This window comes from Telmatherina bonti (genome assembly GCF_933228915.1).
Source record: "Telmatherina bonti genome assembly, chromosome: 15".
Lineage (NCBI taxonomy): Eukaryota > Metazoa > Chordata > Actinopteri > Atheriniformes > Telmatherinidae > Telmatherina > Telmatherina bonti.
The window spans coordinates 15,344,913-15,364,716 of record NC_136613.1 but is presented as its reverse complement, the minus strand read 5'-3'; the positions used below and the strand labels follow the sequence as shown (position 1 = coordinate 15,364,716).

At 38.2% G+C, this 19,804-nt stretch overlaps 1 protein-coding gene across 3 annotated transcripts in view; it reads left to right on the top strand.

Annotated features, from left to right (window-relative positions):
- The first annotated feature begins 1,272 nt into the window (after nucleotides 1–1,272).
- The window catches only part of LOC306766324 (phospholipid-transporting ATPase IH-like), a 41,216-nt gene continuing 22,684 nt past the window's right edge, over nucleotides 1,273–19,804 (top strand). For all 3 annotated transcript variants that reach the window (XM_079254013.1, XM_079254015.1, XM_079254014.1), the window contains exons 1-4: nucleotides 1,273–1,684; nucleotides 17,362–17,484; nucleotides 17,731–17,820; nucleotides 19,201–19,281. In XM_079254013.1, the coding sequence (XP_079110139.1) occupies nucleotides 1,646–1,684; nucleotides 17,362–17,484; nucleotides 17,731–17,820; nucleotides 19,201–19,281 (333 nt within the window). In that variant the 5' untranslated portion in view covers nucleotides 1,273–1,645. The remainder of the gene's footprint in view (nucleotides 1,685–17,361; nucleotides 17,485–17,730; nucleotides 17,821–19,200; nucleotides 19,282–19,804) is intronic.

Below are 19,804 nucleotides of genomic sequence, written 5' to 3'. Positions count from 1 at the left end.
GTGTGTGAATGTTTGTCTTGGTCAGGGCGTGCTGTGGAAAAAGGCAGCTGGCATTCAGGGCATGTCAAATGTTTCTGCCTAAATATACTGAGAAGTTAAATATATTGTATAAAAAATAGTTGTGTCAAATACTGAGAGCTTTAATAGACTGAGCACAGAGAGAGAAAGATTAGAAATTTACCTGTCTCACTATATGCTTCCACTTTTTACCCCTGCATTTGCATGACAGCTTTTCTGTGAAGATTTTAGAAACCCAAAATAAACTGTAGGTATAAAAGAGGTGCTTAAACCTTTTATTTATATTCATATTCTGTATGTTACATTGCAAACAAATGCATACAAACATTTGCAATAAATTGATTATTTCCTTGTGAAATCTGGCAGTAGTCTTTTATTTGATTTAAAGCTGGACTTTTATCCTTCCAACTACTCTTATTTACTATTATTTATTCATTTGGGGGGTGGGGAAGCTCTTGTTTTTACTTAACTCTGGCATTTTGATCTGTGTATCTCTGATCTCCTGAGACTTATGTTGACTATTGTTCTGTCAACTAATTGGATGTGGGTGAGCTACAAATATCCCTTTGGGTAAATCAAGTACTTTGAACCTGAATATCTTTATAAAACATGCAAGTGGTCTCATTTGTTTTCTCAGCTTTTCAGAAATTGCTTATTAAAATATGTGTAAAAATCTGTTGTCTATACGTGCACATTTTTTTAAATTCTCCCTTACCTCCAAATATCAAACACATCTTCAGACTGCATGTTAAACTACGTTACAGTTTAAAAACTGTCAACAAATGTAACATTTGCTTGGATTACAATGTTGTGGCTTATTTGTATGTTTATATGCATTTTTCCACCCTTTTGAATGCATGGATTTTGCTGTAATTGTACTTTTAAGTATTGAGCTTTTAAGTTGGGAAACTGAATGGTTTGAAAACAATAATAAACATCCTCTGTTTTGCTATCTATAGATATATAAGGGGAAAAATCGTAATCATAAACAAAAAACAACAATAATAATATTAAAAAACGAATGAATAATAATGATAAAACCTTATAGGTAAAAAGAAAATCACGTGTTCTAAATCATTTTTGCACAGGCGACTGCTTATTGCTTTAATTATATTATCCAAATTTATTCAGCAACTGGAAAACCAGTGCGCATGCGCCGAACAGTCATCTGACGGGTGCGCGCTGTGGACCGCTACATTAAGGGCCACCGCTGTTACCACAGAGCGGTCCACACACGGCGTGGGTATAAAAAAAAAAAAACCTCTCCTGCAAGGATAAAACAATTTCCCATACACGAAGAATTCCAAGGGAGGGAAGTCGGAAGTTTGGTGCTTTGAAGCTGTAAAAAATTAGAAAAACAAATCTTCTGAAATGTAGCTCGAAGCGTGAGAGTGCAGGTTGGAATCGCTCGGTGGCTGCGTGGCTCTTCTAGTGATGCCACGGAAATCAGAGCAGCCGAGTGACTGAGAGACCGCTGTGAAATCTCAGACACGACGACGGTGGCGGTGGCGGCGGAGAGCGATGGATGCTGGTGGAAAGATCCACATTAGGTAGCGTTTACGAAGAACCCGGGAGAGCCGAGTGTCTCTGTCGCCCAGTTAAATCTCCGCCGGAGCTGTGAAAAAGGATGGATTTCAGCCTGCTCCGGAATATCATCACCAGATACGTAAGGGCCGCCGTCTGTCAACATTGTCACAACTCTAGCTCTGTGACTGAATGTGAAAATACAGAGTGCATGTTTGTTGCTGATGTTCCTTTTCCCAGCCTTTGTTGCACACTGGTTTCCCAGTGTTGCTCTGTTGGTTTGAACGGGGACGCGCTGGATGACAAATACTTTGCTCATGTGCAGTGATGCACAATTCACTTGATCAGCTTTGGCAGGGGGTTGACTGTTGGCTTTACGGTGTTGTTGTGGGGTTGAATGGAGAATGTGCCAGTGGCTACAGATGCAAAATGACTGTTGAACGTGAAAAAAGAGATGAACTTCGCTGGCCTGTTAAAATGAACCACAGCAGACACGCAATGAACTATTTTATTGCTTCAAATTGTTCTCCTCTGCAGAGGAAATAAATCCCAACTAGACCTTCTAATTGTGGCAACAGTCAGAGAGTGGGTAGTTAGGCACTAACATTATATTAAATCAGTTATCAAGTTCATCTGTAAGCAGGAAATGTCCACATAATGATGATGTGAATCATATTACTGGTTGGCCTGGTCTGAATGAGCCTCTGCCATCAACAGCCTCTGATTATCTGTCAGGACAGGAAGCAGCTGGTTGGTGGGCGCCTGAATTAAAGGGGGGGGGGGGGGGGGGGGTCTATGAGAAACCCACAGTGACAGGCCTGGTGAAGCTTTGAGTTCCTCAGTTTTCGAACATCTCTCACGCTTTCACTTGAACCCAAAACTGGCTCAGGTGTTGTGAAGATAACCAGCAAAATGTGCGGTTTTGGTGCACATCAGACTGGTTTTGTGCAGATCAGTGTGTACTTGTGTGCGTTTGCAGTGGGCGAGTGGCAAGAAGCTTGACAGATGCTCCAATAGAGCTAATATCAAGGGAAATCAGAGTCATGACTGAGGAAACGGGGGTGGGGGGGGGTCACCATCACCTTTGCATCCTCACTGACTACAACATTATTAAACCAGACAAGGTGTGAATCATCATTTAAAGTATCAAGATATTGATTTACAATGGGAGGAATGGGTGATGTACAGGATGTGTGGACATATATTACTTGTGTATAACCTTGTGTTAACCCTGCCATATTCTGAACAGCTGCTTCTGTAATGAGACTACATAAGCGAACAAACGTTACATCTTGCAAGGTGATTAAAATGTGATAAGCAGGGAGTCCAAGGCTTTTCAGATAGAGAGAGAAGTCTGCTCCCATCAAGGTCACAGCTCAAACGTAGACCAAAACCAAATGAGTAAATGTACTTCAGTCTGTAAAGTGTACACCTCTGAATTAGTCCACTTTACCTCAGAAAAGAATACGGCCTTTTACTTTGTATGATGTTTTCCTATCCCCATAAAACTTCCTTGATACATTCACAGTGGAGATTCCCTGTTTCTGTCTGTCATGTCAGATAAACTCTGGTTTTCCTGCATTTAAATTTGTTTTCAGACAACATTTCTACCTTCTTAAAAAAAGATATTAGAAAAATATTTTCTTTTCATGTTTGTCAGTATTTGTGTTGGAGATATGCATCAGTGTCTGACTTGGGAAAAACATGTGAATGCTGCAAAATTGACACACTTGTGTTGTGTTGTGGTTTCTTGACATGGATTTTGTGTCTTATTTGAATGAACTGCATTAGTGGGATGATTCTGAAACTTTCTTTTGAATTTTTTGTGTGTGTGTGTGAACTGAGCTGACTGATATGTTTGCTTTATTTTTATTTTTTTTTTTTAGCTGCATGCAACACGCAGTCAAGTTGAACCAATGGAGGACAACCAATACTTTTTTTATTAAAAGAAAAAAGAAATGGTTCTGTGATTTTAAAATTTGGTTAGGTTATTATATCATAGTCTACATGGTAACAGGAATTACAATAATTATAATAATTTGTACAAAAACCTTCCGGGCTTCTTCTCTTGAGTTTGGTAAAAATGTTGTGATTCTTTATATTGGCACAAATTGAGAACTGCGTGAGGTCATGATGTGCATAAGAAGAATGCTGCTGCAGTCGATGGTGATGTTAAAATGCCAAATACTGTGTAAAAAGCACACATGTTGCATTTGTTTATGTTTGTAGAGCTTTTAAATCTAACATGCTCATGTGGTAAAGAACATTTCTATTAAAATCTGCACTTTGGCTTCTGCTTTCTCCTGCATCCAGCCTTATTTATCCTTGTCTCTTCTTATATTGACCCATGGTTACATTTTATCTCTGTAGCTGTAGCACTAGTGGAGACCAGGAGAGCCGTCATGCTCAAGGACTTAAGAAAAGTTCTGAACAACTTCACAGGTCTTTGAGTCCCAGGGTTGGTGTTGAAAGGCAGAAAACTGCCTGCTACATTACATTACATCTCACTGCTGCGAACGGTTAAGGGCAGTCTATTCCTGTCTGCTGCACCCCGTGGTGATGCAACCCTGGTGGAGAGACAGCGCCTGTAGGTGATGAAAACAAACAGGATTCCTATTTGGGCTGAGCTTTTCATGCTGGGCTGTGTTCATGTTGTGTGGAAAGCTCTTTAGAATGATCTTTGACTTATGTGGTATGGCACAAAGTTTTTTGTGAGAACCATTTTGAAGTCGGTTTTAGTGTGTTGACATTAAAGCCGACAAAATGTGGGCTTTTTAAGGATGCAGATTACGGCAGCAGGAGGAACAGGAGAGAGCAGAGGGAGGGAAGAGGAGAAGTAGCACAGCTGGATTAAAGACTTATGTAACTGTTGGATCACAGCGAGTCAAGTGGGAGCAGGAGCTGGGACACCAACAGGATACAAATTTTGTCACTTCAAAAATGTCTTATTTGACAGGTATATGTAGCATTAAGTTTAGTCATTTTTGTCAAAGTGGTTGGTATTACTTGTCAGAACTCAGTTTTCCATGTCTAACCAAAATATTGATAATTATGTTTTTTATTTTGCAAAAAAATTCTCTAATATGTCACCTTCTGTACCCACAAGATATTTCCCTGTCCTTTTTCATTATCAGTTTATATATACCTTTCAGTTTATTTTGTTGTCTAAAAAGAGAAAAGCCTCCCAAACAAAACCAGGATGTAAGATGTTTTGTTTGGACCTAATTATAAGCAGGAAGAAGATCTTGAAGATATTGTCTGCATAAATTATTGTTATCTAATAGAGTTAAACTAAGAAGAAATACGTACATAGTGAAGATGCAGAATCTGCAGAATAATATAAATGAAACACACATTAATTAGCAGTCTCTTGCTGCGTATGTGTTGCTATGGTGATTAATGACTAATGAGTTGGTGTGTGTGTGCGCGTGCGTGTGGTGGTGGGGGGGGGGGGGGGGGTGTTGTTAGCCTCATTTTCATTAGCTGATCAAAGACATAATTGTAATCAGTTAGATATCCACCGGATTTAGTTATATAATCAGTAGTTTTATCAACTGTAATCATGTAAAATGAATTTCACTCATGGGATGAATAAAATATCTATCTGTCTGTCTGTCTGTCATCTCAATATAACATTATGTGTTCATTTCTGAAGACAGGCACAAGTGATGTGCCACACAAATGCAGGATATGGGAAGTAGTAAGTAGGTATACTCACAATTTTTTGCCCTTGTTTTCTAAGCAGAAACAAAAGTAGCCCAGAAAAAGGCTTTTTCAGAGAAAGTGACATGTAAGATTACTCTATTTAGTTTAGCCGAAAATCCATCAGTACATTTGCTCATTGTCACATAATTTCTGCTCTTCGGTTTCAGGGAGGAAGAGCTATGAAATAAAGAAACGAATACTGACACACAGACTAGTGAGAGACAGCCTCATAGACAGATATACATATAACTTTATTATGTAGCATAGGTAACCTGAGGTGAGTCTCTGTGTGAAGCAGGTGCGTCTGTAGGGACATTTGTAATTGTAAAAACAGCATCACAGGGGATTTAGAAGTGGGTATACTCAATGCTGACTGAAAAAGAAATGGGTATACTCCTTATCCCTGTGTATACCCTGGACTACACCACTGGATATCATGTATATCTTTTTAAAAAATATTCTGTTCTTAGCCATATAATACTCATTTTTATACAAGGTTGGGTTATTTAAAGGGTAATAAACAACAGTGAACAGCAAGTTTATCCATCATAAATCTTATTAAAAGAAGTTTCTTAAATTGCACTTCATTCCACAGTGTACATGACCACAGTAAGCTATGAAAACTTCCCTCAGCAACTTCTCAATTCAGAACATTTTTGTGATTAAGTTTATTTCGATATATTTCCAATAAAAGACATACCACAAACAACGTACTGTAGACAGCGGTGCATTATGGGCTGGTTGAATTAGCTTTACCTTGGATTGCTAACATACCAGTTTTCCTTCCACTGATAGGTCGTCCTTACAATATACTTTTTTATTTACTTATTTTTAAAAGGATTTTTAACATTCTTATTTTGAGGCGACTTTACATATTAAATTAAATCAGCAACAATAACATTAATTACTATGATATTATAAAAGTACTATGATAATTCTCATGGTAACAAAATAAATCTATTTAGTGTTGTGTTAGCAAGGTTGTCAACATATTAAAAAACCCTACAGATCTTTGGCAGATTTTCTCTGTTACTCACCTCCTAATGACAGCTAGTTCAACATCCATCTTGCATCCTAACGATGTAAAAGTTAGTTAGTCCTATTTTGACTCTTGTCTTATCTCTTGCTCTCTCCCTTTCTCATTTCTCTTCCTCTCATACTCTGATCATGTCCTCCTGCATTTCTTTGTTTAAGCAGTCATTGTGCGTTTTCAAAATGGCCTGTGTGTTGAGAGCCTGCAGCAGTGTGGAAGTACAGGAAGCCATCTACTCTGATTGGACCTGTTGAGTTGTTATCCAATCGGATATAGATAGAAAAACCGGGCCAAAGAAATCTGCCTCACCATCTTTAGCCATCTTTAGTTCATCTCTTTACATCCTTTAACAGATGTTTTCAAAAGACTTCAAATACAGATATTATTTTTACAACGATGCAAATAATTTTCTGCACATTCATAAATCTGCCATTCATAAAAGCAGATGTTTTTACGGGGTTACAAAACCCGATTTATACATTTAAATTCTATATTTTTTGCATATATTCATTTTATGCTGTAAATTGAGCTTACAGCGTTTCTAGTTACTGGAGTAATATGGGGAAAACTAGAAATAGACCTTCCACCATTGCTGGGATGGCATTTCTGTGCATTTCGGAGCAGAACAGATAACAATGGGATGATTAACAATGTCAAACAATCTCTAAGGGCTTGTGCATTTCTTGCCTGTTTGAACAGAAAAAAAATAAATGTAGTTAAAAAAAAATTATGAAGATCGACATTGTCTGTGTTACTCTGAGGGCCACAAGGGTTGGTACTGTTAGTTCACTGATTGTTGTACCTTCATCAGGCAAAAGCAATCTTTACATCTGGAATCTCGGAATCCTCTGAAAATGATGAGTTTTCTGGTTGAAGAAATAACTTCACATTGTGTGGTTAAAAAAAAATCCTTCGGAAAATGAATTCTGATGGTAATTGAAAAGTGGCAGCAGTGTTGCTGAGAGTCAATGACTAGTTTTAGAGTTACCACAATTATTCAATTATTTGCTCTTATCAGGTCAACATTGTGACCAAGAATAAAAATAATTCAGTAGCAGAAACAGATTACTACTGGTGTCACACAGCCTAAACCAGTTATAAGAAAACAGTATAATATTTGAACCTGCCAAACAAGTTACCGTTATCAATAACTGTTGATCATAGTCTAAAATAGTCAGTCCAGATATCCATCCTGCTATTCATGTTGGCAGATATGAGGCAATTAGGACTTGTCAACTCTTTAATGGCAGTGCTGCAAGTGAATAGTTGAATCCTACACAAAATGTCTGAGTGAAGTGTGCCGTCCGCTTGTAACTACTGGGCAATAAGTAAAGCTTGTTACATACTCCACGAGAAGCAAGAACTGAGTTCTTGTTCTCGAGGCTGCAAGAACAATAAAACACTTCTTTTTTGTCAGGTCCATACATCCTCCACGGGTCTGCAGCGGGGGAGGGATCACTGCGGGGGGCGATGTCTGCTTTTATGTGCAATGAACCCCGTTGTTACCTCCACCAAGGAGGTTATATTTTCCCCGGCTTCTTTTTGCTCAAGATAACTTAAAAGGTTGGCGATGGATTTTTAAAAAAATTTCAAGAATTTTTGGAAATGTAAAAATGAAGAACTGATTGAAGTTTGGTGGTGATCCGGATCACTGTTTAGATCCAGGAATTGTTTAAAAGGATTCTTTAACATTGTGCTTGGCGGAGGTTTCCGCTCTCCAAGTGCTTTTCTAGTTTCATATTTAACGAGCAACTTCATCCGCAGCAGGGCGGGTCGTGCACGCGGCTGTGTCCGAGTGTTTACGTGTAAAAATGTTCGTACTTTCTCACTACCTCGATCAGCTGTTTTATCAAAACAGTCCGTTTTACCTGCAACAGTAAAAATGCGGAAGCAGTAACTCCGCTTCATGCTTTCTCCGTGTTAACGACGCCCACCTCAAATGTCTGACCTATCACACGATACTTCTCGGAGCCCTTCAAGAAAAAAGTTCTTGCTGCTTGTGGAGTATGTAACAAGCTTAACACTACATACGTGCTATGCTATGCTGGCTGGCTAGCCTTTGCACCAAGATGCAAGTATTTTATAGTTACAGCCAATCACAGTCTCCCCAGCTGATTCCCTCTTCCGTCTGACAGCCAAATATGTTTTTTTTCCCCACAATATGTGAAGTGATATAGAGTATTTTATTTAAACAATAAATATTTTACCTTTTAACATGAGCAAAACAAACATTGATTGCTCAAGTAAATATCTAAACTTACATTCTTAATTGTTGTGTATCTCCTTTTGTATGCTTACTCTGTTCATAAGGAGTTCATTAAAGGAGAGCTTAGTCAGAGAAACTTGATCTGTAGGTTAATGAGGGATCCTTGCATAACATGCCAAGTGTTTCTGCAACACAGCATTGCGGGACAGTGGAGAAACTATGAAACATGATTGTTTAATCAAGGAAGGTAATGGTGTGTGTCTTTTATTACATCCTGTGATAGAAAAGAACTACAACATGGAGGCAACTTGGATTTATCATGCAACTATTGGGGTGGAGAGCTGCTCTTCTATGATGAAGATAGAAGCTTCTGCTGTCCTGTTAAGTACTGTGGAGTGAAGCATCTACAAAACGAGGCTCATTTTAAGACTATGCCAAATTGTTAATTTTTATGTCTTTTTAATTGCAGCATTTCTAATTTTAGGAGCAGCATGCCTGCTGCTGTCCTCTCTTCCAGAGTTTAAACTGTAAACTGTTTACTGTAGAGATTGCACCACAGTGCAGTTAAAAGTGAAAAGAAGAGGCTGCAGTGGTGAGATGCTTTGCGCTTATCAAATCCATCATGTCATTGCTACTGATGATATAAGACCAGCCTCTCTGTTAATAAAGACAAAGCCCTCATGTCCTGTAACCAATCAGCAAGCCACTTTCTCTGATGGAGCAATAGAATGAAGAGGGAACTGCAGGACGAGGGTTGATACGGATCAGTGAGGATTAATGATCAGATAACTACAAACCACAATGCAATCTCTCTGTGTCTTCCTCCGTCTCTATCCTGCAGTCACACTGCCATGGTGTGACAGTCTCTGCCAGTGGATGGTGGTGGCCAAAGAGAGAGGAATGCAGATAGAAATGTGAGGGAGTGACTGACAGAGACAAAGAACTGGGATATTTAGGAGGAAAGGTTTGAGTTGTACAAGTAGAAGAGTAAATTATTCTTAATATTTGAACTCCTTTATCATGCATTTATGTTTCTCCTTGTTGCCTTTTTACATTTAAGACTCTTTAAATCCTGTCATAATGTGTTCATTTATATCGTTAAAATAACCTTCTCTTTATGTCCTACCCCTGTTGCTTTCTGCCATTCAGTCTCTTTTCAAGACACTTTCCGTTTCACAGTGTCTCTCAGGGTCATGTTGCCCTCACTAATGTTTTGGAAGGGTCTCAAGTCGACTGACGCTGTTGGCTACATGTCTATTTTTATCTCACTGCCAAGTGCCTGTTGATAAACAGAGGATAAGTTTAGGTCTGTGATTCTGAGCTTGGCAGTCGCTTGTGTGATTTGTGCATTTTTTTCTCCTCTGATTTCAGTTTGCTCATTTTACTGGGTCATTGCATTGGTTTTATTTCATCCTATAAGACCGGGCAACTGAATTAGTAATTATTTCAGGATCATTTAATTTTAGCCCTCATAGCTAACTGCAATTTTTTGTAGCAAAAATTTGCATAACAGAAGAGCATATCTTGTGCAATAAGCTGATTTAAACACACACAGTTTAAATATATATGGTCATATACTAATTATAATAATTTTTTATTTATGAGATGTTTAAATTTCCAAAGATATTAGATAATTGACATAAGAAAGATTAAATTGATTTATGGTTCTGATGTTAGTTTTAAATATTTTTTAATTAATTTCCTGGCCCTATTTAAGCCTGTTTAATATTAAGCTTGTTAAAGCTTGTGGATTGTGTTTGATGATATTAGAATGATAGTGGGAAATTTACATAATCTGTACTGGGATTGAACAGCACATGTATCCTGTTTTGATTTTTCGGTTCAGAATGTTTGTTACACACCTGAGGCGTACAGAGTTCCTACAAGGTAGAGAAGCCTTGCACATACTTCCTCCATAAGCAAGTGAGTGCAGCTCAGCCTCTGGTTAGCAGGCATTATGGCTAGCGATGATTTAAAAAAAACTTGAAAACCGTTTTCTGTTATTAATATCTACTGTTTTGGAGCACTTAGGATTTCCAGTGAAATATGTAAAAAGACAAGTGGACAAGATGAAAGCAATGTGTTTGTCTTGTGCTGAGCTGTATCTAAGATCCATTCCCCCGTAAGCCCTGCCCTCTTCACATGAGGATGACAGTGTGCCCTCACTGCAAAGTTATTCTAGTTGACCTGTGCTCGACCCCGAAATCAAGACGGCGACAATGATCTAGTTTAAATTGTTTCTATTTTAAAAAGCTTTTTAAAAAAGACTTTTTTTTATATTTCTATTTCTTTCTAGAAGTAAATAAAATGTCTAAAATGGTGGAAGGGTTTTCACTTAAAATGCAGTTATCTGAGAATGTGTGGTCATTCAAACAATTGTTTTAGTATTCAAACATGTCAGTCTTGCATAGACTCCATCCATCTTTTTATATGCAGTTTATGGTTACACCGCTAATCTGTACCAATGAACTAAAACTCTGGCACAATTTTAAGGACATTTAAAACACTCAAGCACTGCTTTCACCGACGTGCTTTTTTCGTAACTTTTCTGCTAATGGTTGACACTTGTGCTTCGAGTGACAGGCTGCTTTGCCAAAGGCTGTGCTCACATCGTTCACCACAGCTTTAGGCTATGTGTACAGACGGATATAAACAAATAAATGCCATCATCCCTTGATTCCTTTTGCATCTTTGACAGTTGTCTTACAACAAAAGCATTCGTTGAAGGTCTAGGGTCCTAATGTGCTGCTTGAAAGTGCTTCAATGAACTGTGCTTGCCGCTGAAGACCAACTTTAATGTAATATACAAAGTCAATATCCAGGAAACACTCCAAAAACTTAAATCTGTAATTCTTTTAAATTGTTTGAGCCCTCATATAACCCTAACCAACTTCTCTGTATTTAGAAAATAATAAATCTGGCATCAGCAACAGACTGGAAAAAGAAAATGTTTAGAAAGTGGCAAGAAAAGGCAAATGTTTATATAAGGTAAATGTATACTTGTCCCATTGATGACTTAGGAGGGTGTCAGGATTTGGTATAGATTCTATAACAAATAGAACAATATATAGAACAATCTGGTGGCTGTTTTGTGAGCTCTGCCATATTGTGGCATCACTTGGTGATGCCACCGAGTGGCAAGTCCTACATATGTTTCTGCTGACATGGACAGCGTGATAGAAATCTGCACTTGACAGCATAAGATGAGGTCTACATTTACTGACTGTATGGTATCTAGAGATCTCAAAGTTAATGTGCTTTTAAAGCTGCATTCAGTGGCAATCTGCATTGGAATATAAAATGCAAATCTTGTTATAATAAAGTATTAAAAGTTGGTAAAGAATAGCTTTAAACATTACTAGTTTAGGTTGTAGGTCATTGTGTATGTAATTTGTGTTACTGACTAAATGATTTTCATTTTCTGATCAAAATATTGCCAAATACAGCAAAAAGCATTAGACTAATGCCGGGCGGACACTGTGCGATTTCGAGGGGATTTCACCACGATTTTGCTGTCGCAGACCACGCTGCGTCATCGTGGAAAGATCGTAGCTTGAGGAAGTACGGTTGGGAGTTGTGAACCGTACAGTGTGAGAACACTCATGAGGAAGGATTAATTGCTGCTACGTTATAATGACAATGCTGCGACCTCCCGATCAAACTTCTGGCATGTTAGAAATTTTTGCTATAGCTCGTACAGTGTGAGTGGTGTTACGTCACGATTCTACGTTCGCACCTGCGCAGAAGGCACCGGGGGTTAGGGTTCGTTGTTCACACTTGAGCACGTTGTGCCATCACATGCCGACTGACGCCGACAACTAGTCGGGGTTGTCAATAATCGTGGCTGGCAGCAGTCGTACAGTATGAGTACACATGTCGTAGGGTCAAATAGACTACGAGTGACAAACCCGGTCGTGCAGTGGGAGCAATTCCCCGACAGTCAGATTTCTAAAATCGCACAGTGTCCACCCTGCAGAGGGCTACAACGATTCGTCAACAAAATCACAGTCGACAATTAAAATTCGTTGAGACGAAATTTCATTGTCAACGCGTTGTGTTATAAACAGCCGTAATAGCTTAGCTAATAAAACACTGCGCAAGGCAACTTAATGCCATTTACCGACCACAGCTTTTCAGACCGTATAAGAACTCTAAACACCAAGCAAATGATGCAAAGCACCACCAGAAGTGCTGGGGGCAGTATTGTCATTTTGTGCAGCATCTTTGTTAAACAATGAAGAACAAACTGACAGCGGCGCAAACTATTTCCAAAGTTTGGGGATATTTCAGGCTAAACAAAGTGTCAAACAGGTGAAATGTGTAGTCTGCTATGCAGAGTTGGCATACCAAGGTAGCATGTCAGTCATGCATGAACATCTGAAACAAAAGCCATCCAGGATTCCGGATGGCAAAGTTAGCATTAGCGAGTAGTGATGTGCTGTTGTTACCTCTGCCAAAGAGGTTATGTTTTTACTGGTGTTTATCTGTTTGTGTTCAAGATTACTCACAAAGTTATTGATAGATTTTCATGAAATGTTCAAGAGTTGTTGGAAATGTGAAAAGGAAGAAGTGATTTAATTTTAGTAGTGATCTGGATCACCGTTGGATTTGGGAAATTTTTAAAGGATTCTGGCCCTTGTTTAACTTATAAAATAGTTTTTTTTCAAGATGTAAACAATCATTTTAATGCAATTCTATGAACATTAAGATGTTAAAATGTTTTATTTATTTTGTTTTCCTTTTCAGGGAAATTCTGTATAGCTTGGATATGACACTATAGCTAAGTTTGAATGTTTCAAAATAAATAAGCAGCTATTTGTTAAGCTTAAATGTAATATTCAACTGGTTCAGGAGTCATTCTTTTAGCTTACGAAAGGACATTATGTTGTGACTGACTGGGAATCAGGGTGACATTCATATGATGCAAATGGAGAGAGTGGGGTAAAACATAGTGGAGCCTGTAAAAATAGACTAATCGAAAAAATTATTTGCAGATTAGTCGACTATTAAAATAATCGTTAGTTGCAGCCCTACATTAGACACTAACTTTGAGCAATACTGCAGCTTCCTGTCTCTTGGCATTACATAGCATAACAAACATTACCTGTTGCTCCACATGAAGCTGGACAGCAACATGGATATGTAGAATCTGGTGTCAGACTGACAACTGTCCACCAAAATTTTATGTGTTGTTTTGTTGTTGGAAATAAAATCCAGCATTTTCTTCAGCTGTGAGTATGACAGCATGTTTTTTTTACTCTGTATGTCTGATGTTCCTCCCCTTTGCACCTTTGCATCTGCGATCAGCAGACAAACTGTATCAACCACTGCTCCCCTCTGTGTCATACAACAGCAATGCTCCATATTCTTTTTACTTAACCACATTTAAGGTTTCCCACTGCTGTCTAAACAGCCAGGAGAGACACAAGTCCTTCCAGGTTTCTTAATGTTATTTAGAAAATAGCCCAGTTCTCATCTGTTCTGTCTGACATGACAGAAATGCCACCCCAGCAATGGCAGAAGGCTTATTTCTGGTGTTTGCTCGGATTAATGTATGAAAGTAACATCCACCAAAGCCTCTGTCTCCCCAAACAATGATGGGAAATGGAACTCCTGTGTGTCAGGCTCCACCAGAATCATCAGTCAGCTTTAAATAAACAAATTGTCAGTTAGCCGTCGGTCATATGATTAATATGAAGAGGCATGAGACTGCTTTATAATCCAACAATGAGTATGACTCTTTATTTCAATGTACTTTCCAACCAATATCACATTCCACATAGATACAGCAGGCTTTTATACTCTCTTGCTGTCAACCTTAAGAGATCAGCCCATTAAGGTGGGGCTACAATTACCAACCACAAAATACTAATACCTACTTAAAAGCATTAAACACGACAAAGCATAAATATTTACATATAAACATCTCTTTTTATATATACTCATCAGTCAGTGACTATCAAACCTTGTTACATACATAAAACTATTTAATCTTTAAACTACATCCCCCTCCTCGTTAATATGGTCCATTCCTGCAGCTCTTAAGCAGGTAGTTGAGCCTCCTTCCCTCTTTTAGCTCCTGCGCTCCTCCAAGACCACAAGAGGTAAGTAGTAACTTTAGTTGTTAAGAAAATAAACAAACGTATAGGAAGTTTTCTAATCAAGCAATGCTAACTAAAACTCTCTTCACAGAAGGATGGCCAGTCCCCCTCCACAAATACCTATCAACATTTGATTTTAAACATTTTCAATAAACAATTGATCAGTGTGCTTACTCATTGTCATCACATATCTTTTGCATCAACTATAAAGCAGTACTTGGTGATGGAGTCACACATGTCCATCACACAAATAAGTAAATAGATAAAATGTGTGCATAATTTTTTCAAAAATTTGTGGTATTCTTGTGAAATCTTAGTATGTGCCGGCCATCTCATGAAAGTTTTCCTGGATGGTTGTTGAGCCCTCAGTCAGGACTTAATGAGAAACTGTCATGGCACTGTGATCAAACTCCTTCACTGGCTTAAGAGTATCTTGGAAAGCTATTGTCATGTATGCATGTACCTCTGTTTCAACTTTTTTTTTATCTGATTTATGGAATTTCTAAGAAAAAGATTTTTTTTTAAAATTTTAAAAAAACTGGAACACGAAAAATTCTGAGTTTTGACTAAGCTTTTATTTTGCAGATATAATATTGCTCAGCTGAGACAAGCTGGAGCAACTATAAATCATAGTGTGACTAGGCATTAGGGGTGGGAAATGGAATCGAAAAAATCAAATATCGGGATCTTTTGCTTGACAATTTTAAAATAGTTTTTTTTACCAAAAAATATCGACACTTGTAATTTTTATTATTTTTATCATTTTTTTTACTTGTCTTCTGGGGCATGATAGCAGCAGAACGATGTTCTGGCCACTGTGCTGTTTTTTCCTAATTAAAATTAAGAAAAATAACGAGTAAAAAACGTTTGTACTTTTTTTTTTTGTTTGTTTTTAGTCTACAAAAATCCGTAACATCAAAAAATCATGAGAATCACAATTCAAATCAAATCGGCACCCAAAAAAAAGGTAATCGAATCAAATCAGGATGAAAGCTTATTGTCACAGCCCTACTTGCCATGTTGGGTTAAACACTTCATCCTTTGTTGTGTTCAGCACTCTAAACCAAGGTTAATCTAGACTCATCATCGCTTTGCTACAAAGACAATTCATTCATTCATTCATTTTCTTAACTGCTTAGTCCAATTAAGGGTTGCCAGAGTCTATCCCAGAAGTCATTGGTCGAAAGGCCAGGTTACACCTGGACAGACCATTCTGTAGCATTATTCTCATTTATTCTCACTCGTATTCATTCATTTCATTCTCTATTTATTTGTTGGTTAAGGAGACAGAAGACATGCTTCTAGAAACGTGCTATGCAAGATGAAATTGGGGTGTGTCTGAATGTGTTTGTGAATGATGACTCTGTCCATATATTTGGAGACAGTGATCACAATTCATTCTTTGTTTTTTTTTTATCATATGTACAGCACTTTGCTTCATGTACGAAAGGTGCTATACAAATAAAATTTGATTTGATGTGGAAAGGCTCAATCAAACATTACCAACCACTTCTGCTGCTGATTTAACTAAATATCATTTCTCCAAACATAAAATGATCCCCGTATCATAATTCAAGATTCTCTTTTGACTACATTTCTTCTTTAAAAATTATGATTCACCTCTTTTCTTCTGTTTTAATAATGTGATGGACAGTTCTTCCAATTTTAAGAGTTTTGATGTTCTCTTTAGTTGATGTTTCGTTTCCTTTTACTTTAGTCTTTCTGAAACACAGTAAGATCTTTCCTTAACTGCAGGTAGTTTCTTCAACATGGTGATTTAAAGAATAAAAGCTAATCACAGCATCAGTTGGTGCTAAATAACCTCTTAGTTGCTCTTGTTTGCTTAGCTTAACCCATATAGTAAGTTTTTGTGAACCAGGCAGTGTGTTTACAGTGTGTATATATATATATATATATATATATATATATATACACACACACACACACACACTGTAAATAGATTTACTTCCTAGTTATTTTAGTTCTTTTTCTGCCAGCAAAAAAATCCTTGTCTGTGTACTCACTTGGAGAATGAAGCTGATTCTGACTCTGATTTAGCTGTAAAGTAACTGAAGCAAAGCAACAACTGCAGAAATGTTCTTCTGGAAAAGTAAAAAAGATTAATGACAAGCCCACCCTGGTGTTACTCAAAGCCGATCCCACCTAAATACTTCTGAGACACGCAGATCCTTCAGTTGGACCTGAGTTGTGTACAAAGTTGTTTGTGTAAATAAGCAGTAATAGTTGTGTAACAGACTTGTGTAAAGTCCTTGAGAGGAGCCTTTAATCCAGAATGGTGTATTCTTGAGGCTGATTCTTTTATTTTTTCTTTTAGAAAAACCACTTCCTTTTTATTAATTCAGATGGAGCGAAATATGGAATTTTAGATGATTGACCCAATTGATTTTGAAGTGTTTTTAGCTTCAGGATTGTGTTATTGTGAAAACATAATGTCATGTGTTATTGCACGGTCTTGCATGCTAGACTTGGGTGTAAAATAATGAGGTAATGTTTACATAACTGTGGCATACAGTGGACCATGTCTAGTGGATTCCGTCCCAATTTGCACATCATAATTTAGTTGATTTTATCATGTTAGCAAGGTGTTATGACTACTCATGACATAAAATTGAATCAGTGAAGTTTGAATAATCCAAATTATTGCGAGAAAGTCAGGAATTGTAAGCAAATCACAGCTGAATAGTGTGATTGAACCCAATTTTCCTCATGCCGTATTGCTATTTATATCTATATTTCATATGTCTCTTTGTCAGTGTGTGGGAGAGGAGAACTGGGTGGGCAGTAGGACGGTGTATGTCGGCCATAAAGAGCCCCCTCCGGGAGCTGAGGCCTACATCCCTCAGCGGTACCCCGACAACCGCATCGTTTCCTCCAAGGTGAGGAAGCCACAGTCGACACCACACTGCAGTTTATCATCATGCCATTCTTCTGTTCCATATCCAGACAAGCATGTAATCTCTCCTGTTCCCACTTTTAAGGATGACACAATTCACTTGTCTTCTGTTTGTCAAGCTGTGCATCACCATTTTCTCTTGCCAAGAAGGACACTTGTGATGCACCATTGTTTCCCTGTCTGTTGCAGTATATCTCCATGATAATTTTGCTGTCACTCTGTCGCACAGTACACCTTTTGGAACTTCATTCCCAAGAACCTGTTCGAGCAGTTCAGAAGAATAGCTAACTTCTACTTCTTGGTCATATTTTTGGTCCAGGTAAGGTCTTCATGTAATTTTGGAAGCAGTAATGTCTTTTTCTAATCTGAAAGTAGGATGTGTAAGAGTCTGTGAACAAACGCTGCATTTCTGAATCAATTGTTTTTCCTCTTATTTTACATTTTAGATTTGTTCAAAGCCTTAAATTAAGTCATGAAAGGGAATAAAGTGCTGTTATGTTCAGCAGCCACAAGCATTACGCTGCTGTATCAGAGCAGTTATGTAAGATTAGCTGTTAAATCCTACACCTGCTTCTTGTTTGAGGCTACGTGGATGATTTAACATGATGTGCTAAAATCATATTGTGAAATAATGCGTTTCATGTCTGCTAAGTGCCTGTTTACAAATTAGTCCCTATTTTGCACCAAATGTTAATCATAGAAAAGCGGACTTTTTTTGTTGAGTATTGAGTTGAGTTGAGTTGAGTTGATTGAGCCCAATGTTTTAATTGCAGAATATTTTCCCTTCGATTCAAAATGATGTGTTTTTATATAAAACATACTGATAAAGTTAAGGGAGTTTAAAATAACACATTGAAATATTGCCAGATACTGACTTCTGGTTATTGCTTTATTAAAGATTAGGTTTTTCCAAAACTGAATCACTGTCATTTGTTTTTAATCCATTATAAAAGTTTTTTCAACCAATAGCAACGGCAATGCATCTAAGATGTGTCATAGCCGCTTTATGCATTATCACACATCATCATAATGTGAGATTTTAACCAGTCAGGATCCTGTAATGGTAGCTACAGGCTACTCTCAGTTTGATGGTAGTTTGCTTATGACTGTTACGGACAGATTCCTCATCCAGACACCTGCTAAGCGTATGACCTTTTCAGAATGATTTCTACGGAGGACCTCTGTGATGGCTCTGTGTAACAAATAGTCTGTCAGGTTGATTATAGTCTGCGTCATTTGATAACAGCCCCTTTGTAAATTGGAAATAAACAGAGAGCTTCCAGACTAATTTGCGTTGTGCATCAGTCTGGTGATGGTGGGGTAAATGTCTTTACCAGTTGCTATCTCAGTGGACATGAATTCGTCGTAGCTGCAGCTTGCATCTAAAAAGTATAAGTCACCTGAAAAGCATAAGTTTGCTACATGTGTTTGAACTGGAAAAACAAAGCATTTATCTTGATAGTTGATCCAGAAAAGATTTATCTTCATGAAGGATAAAATTTTACAACTTAAGACACTTCAGTGTTGCTGGACTGGTGCGTTCTTTCTTATTTTAGCAGCTTTTCCCTGCTGCACTTCCAAACTCAGCTTTGTCTGACTTGGCTTCCTCCCACCTTCCTTTTCTGTTGCCCCCTCTTCACCCCACCCCACTCCTTACTCTACATCTTTCTTCCTCCCACTGTTCCTTTCTTCCTTGCAGCTTATCATTGACACCCCTACCAGCCCAGTCACCAGTGGCCTGCCCCTCTTCTTTGTTATCACTGTCACCGCTATAAAACAGGTAGGACGCACACAAACATGTTCACATCTTCGGCAAATATGGTCCACAACAGTCTTTCTCATGCACAAACTCCTGCCCGGAAATAAACACAGGCACGCACGCACACACACACAGTCTACCAATCGGCCGCTCTATTATCTGTATATACACATTCCTCTCCCAGCAAAAGGACATGCCATTGAATATGTCTGGTGATGTGAGAAATATGATAATGAATGGTCTCCTCTGTTAATCACTCGAGCTGAGGAGGATCCCATGCCCAAGAGAGATGCATCCTCTCTAATGCATCCCAATACTGAGAGATGGGGTACTATTAGTGATAGATGAAGCTGTTCAAAGGAAGGAAGCTTGAGCATTACTGGAACATAAATCTTAAACATGACATGTTGGCTAGAAATCCAAGAAACAGGTCAGTAAGCACAGGGAGCACAATGCTAATTAATTACAGTGTATGACTACCCCCCCCCCCCCCCCCCCCCTTCCTCGCCTGATATCCTGCTATGTTTCAGCCTCAGTACTCTGC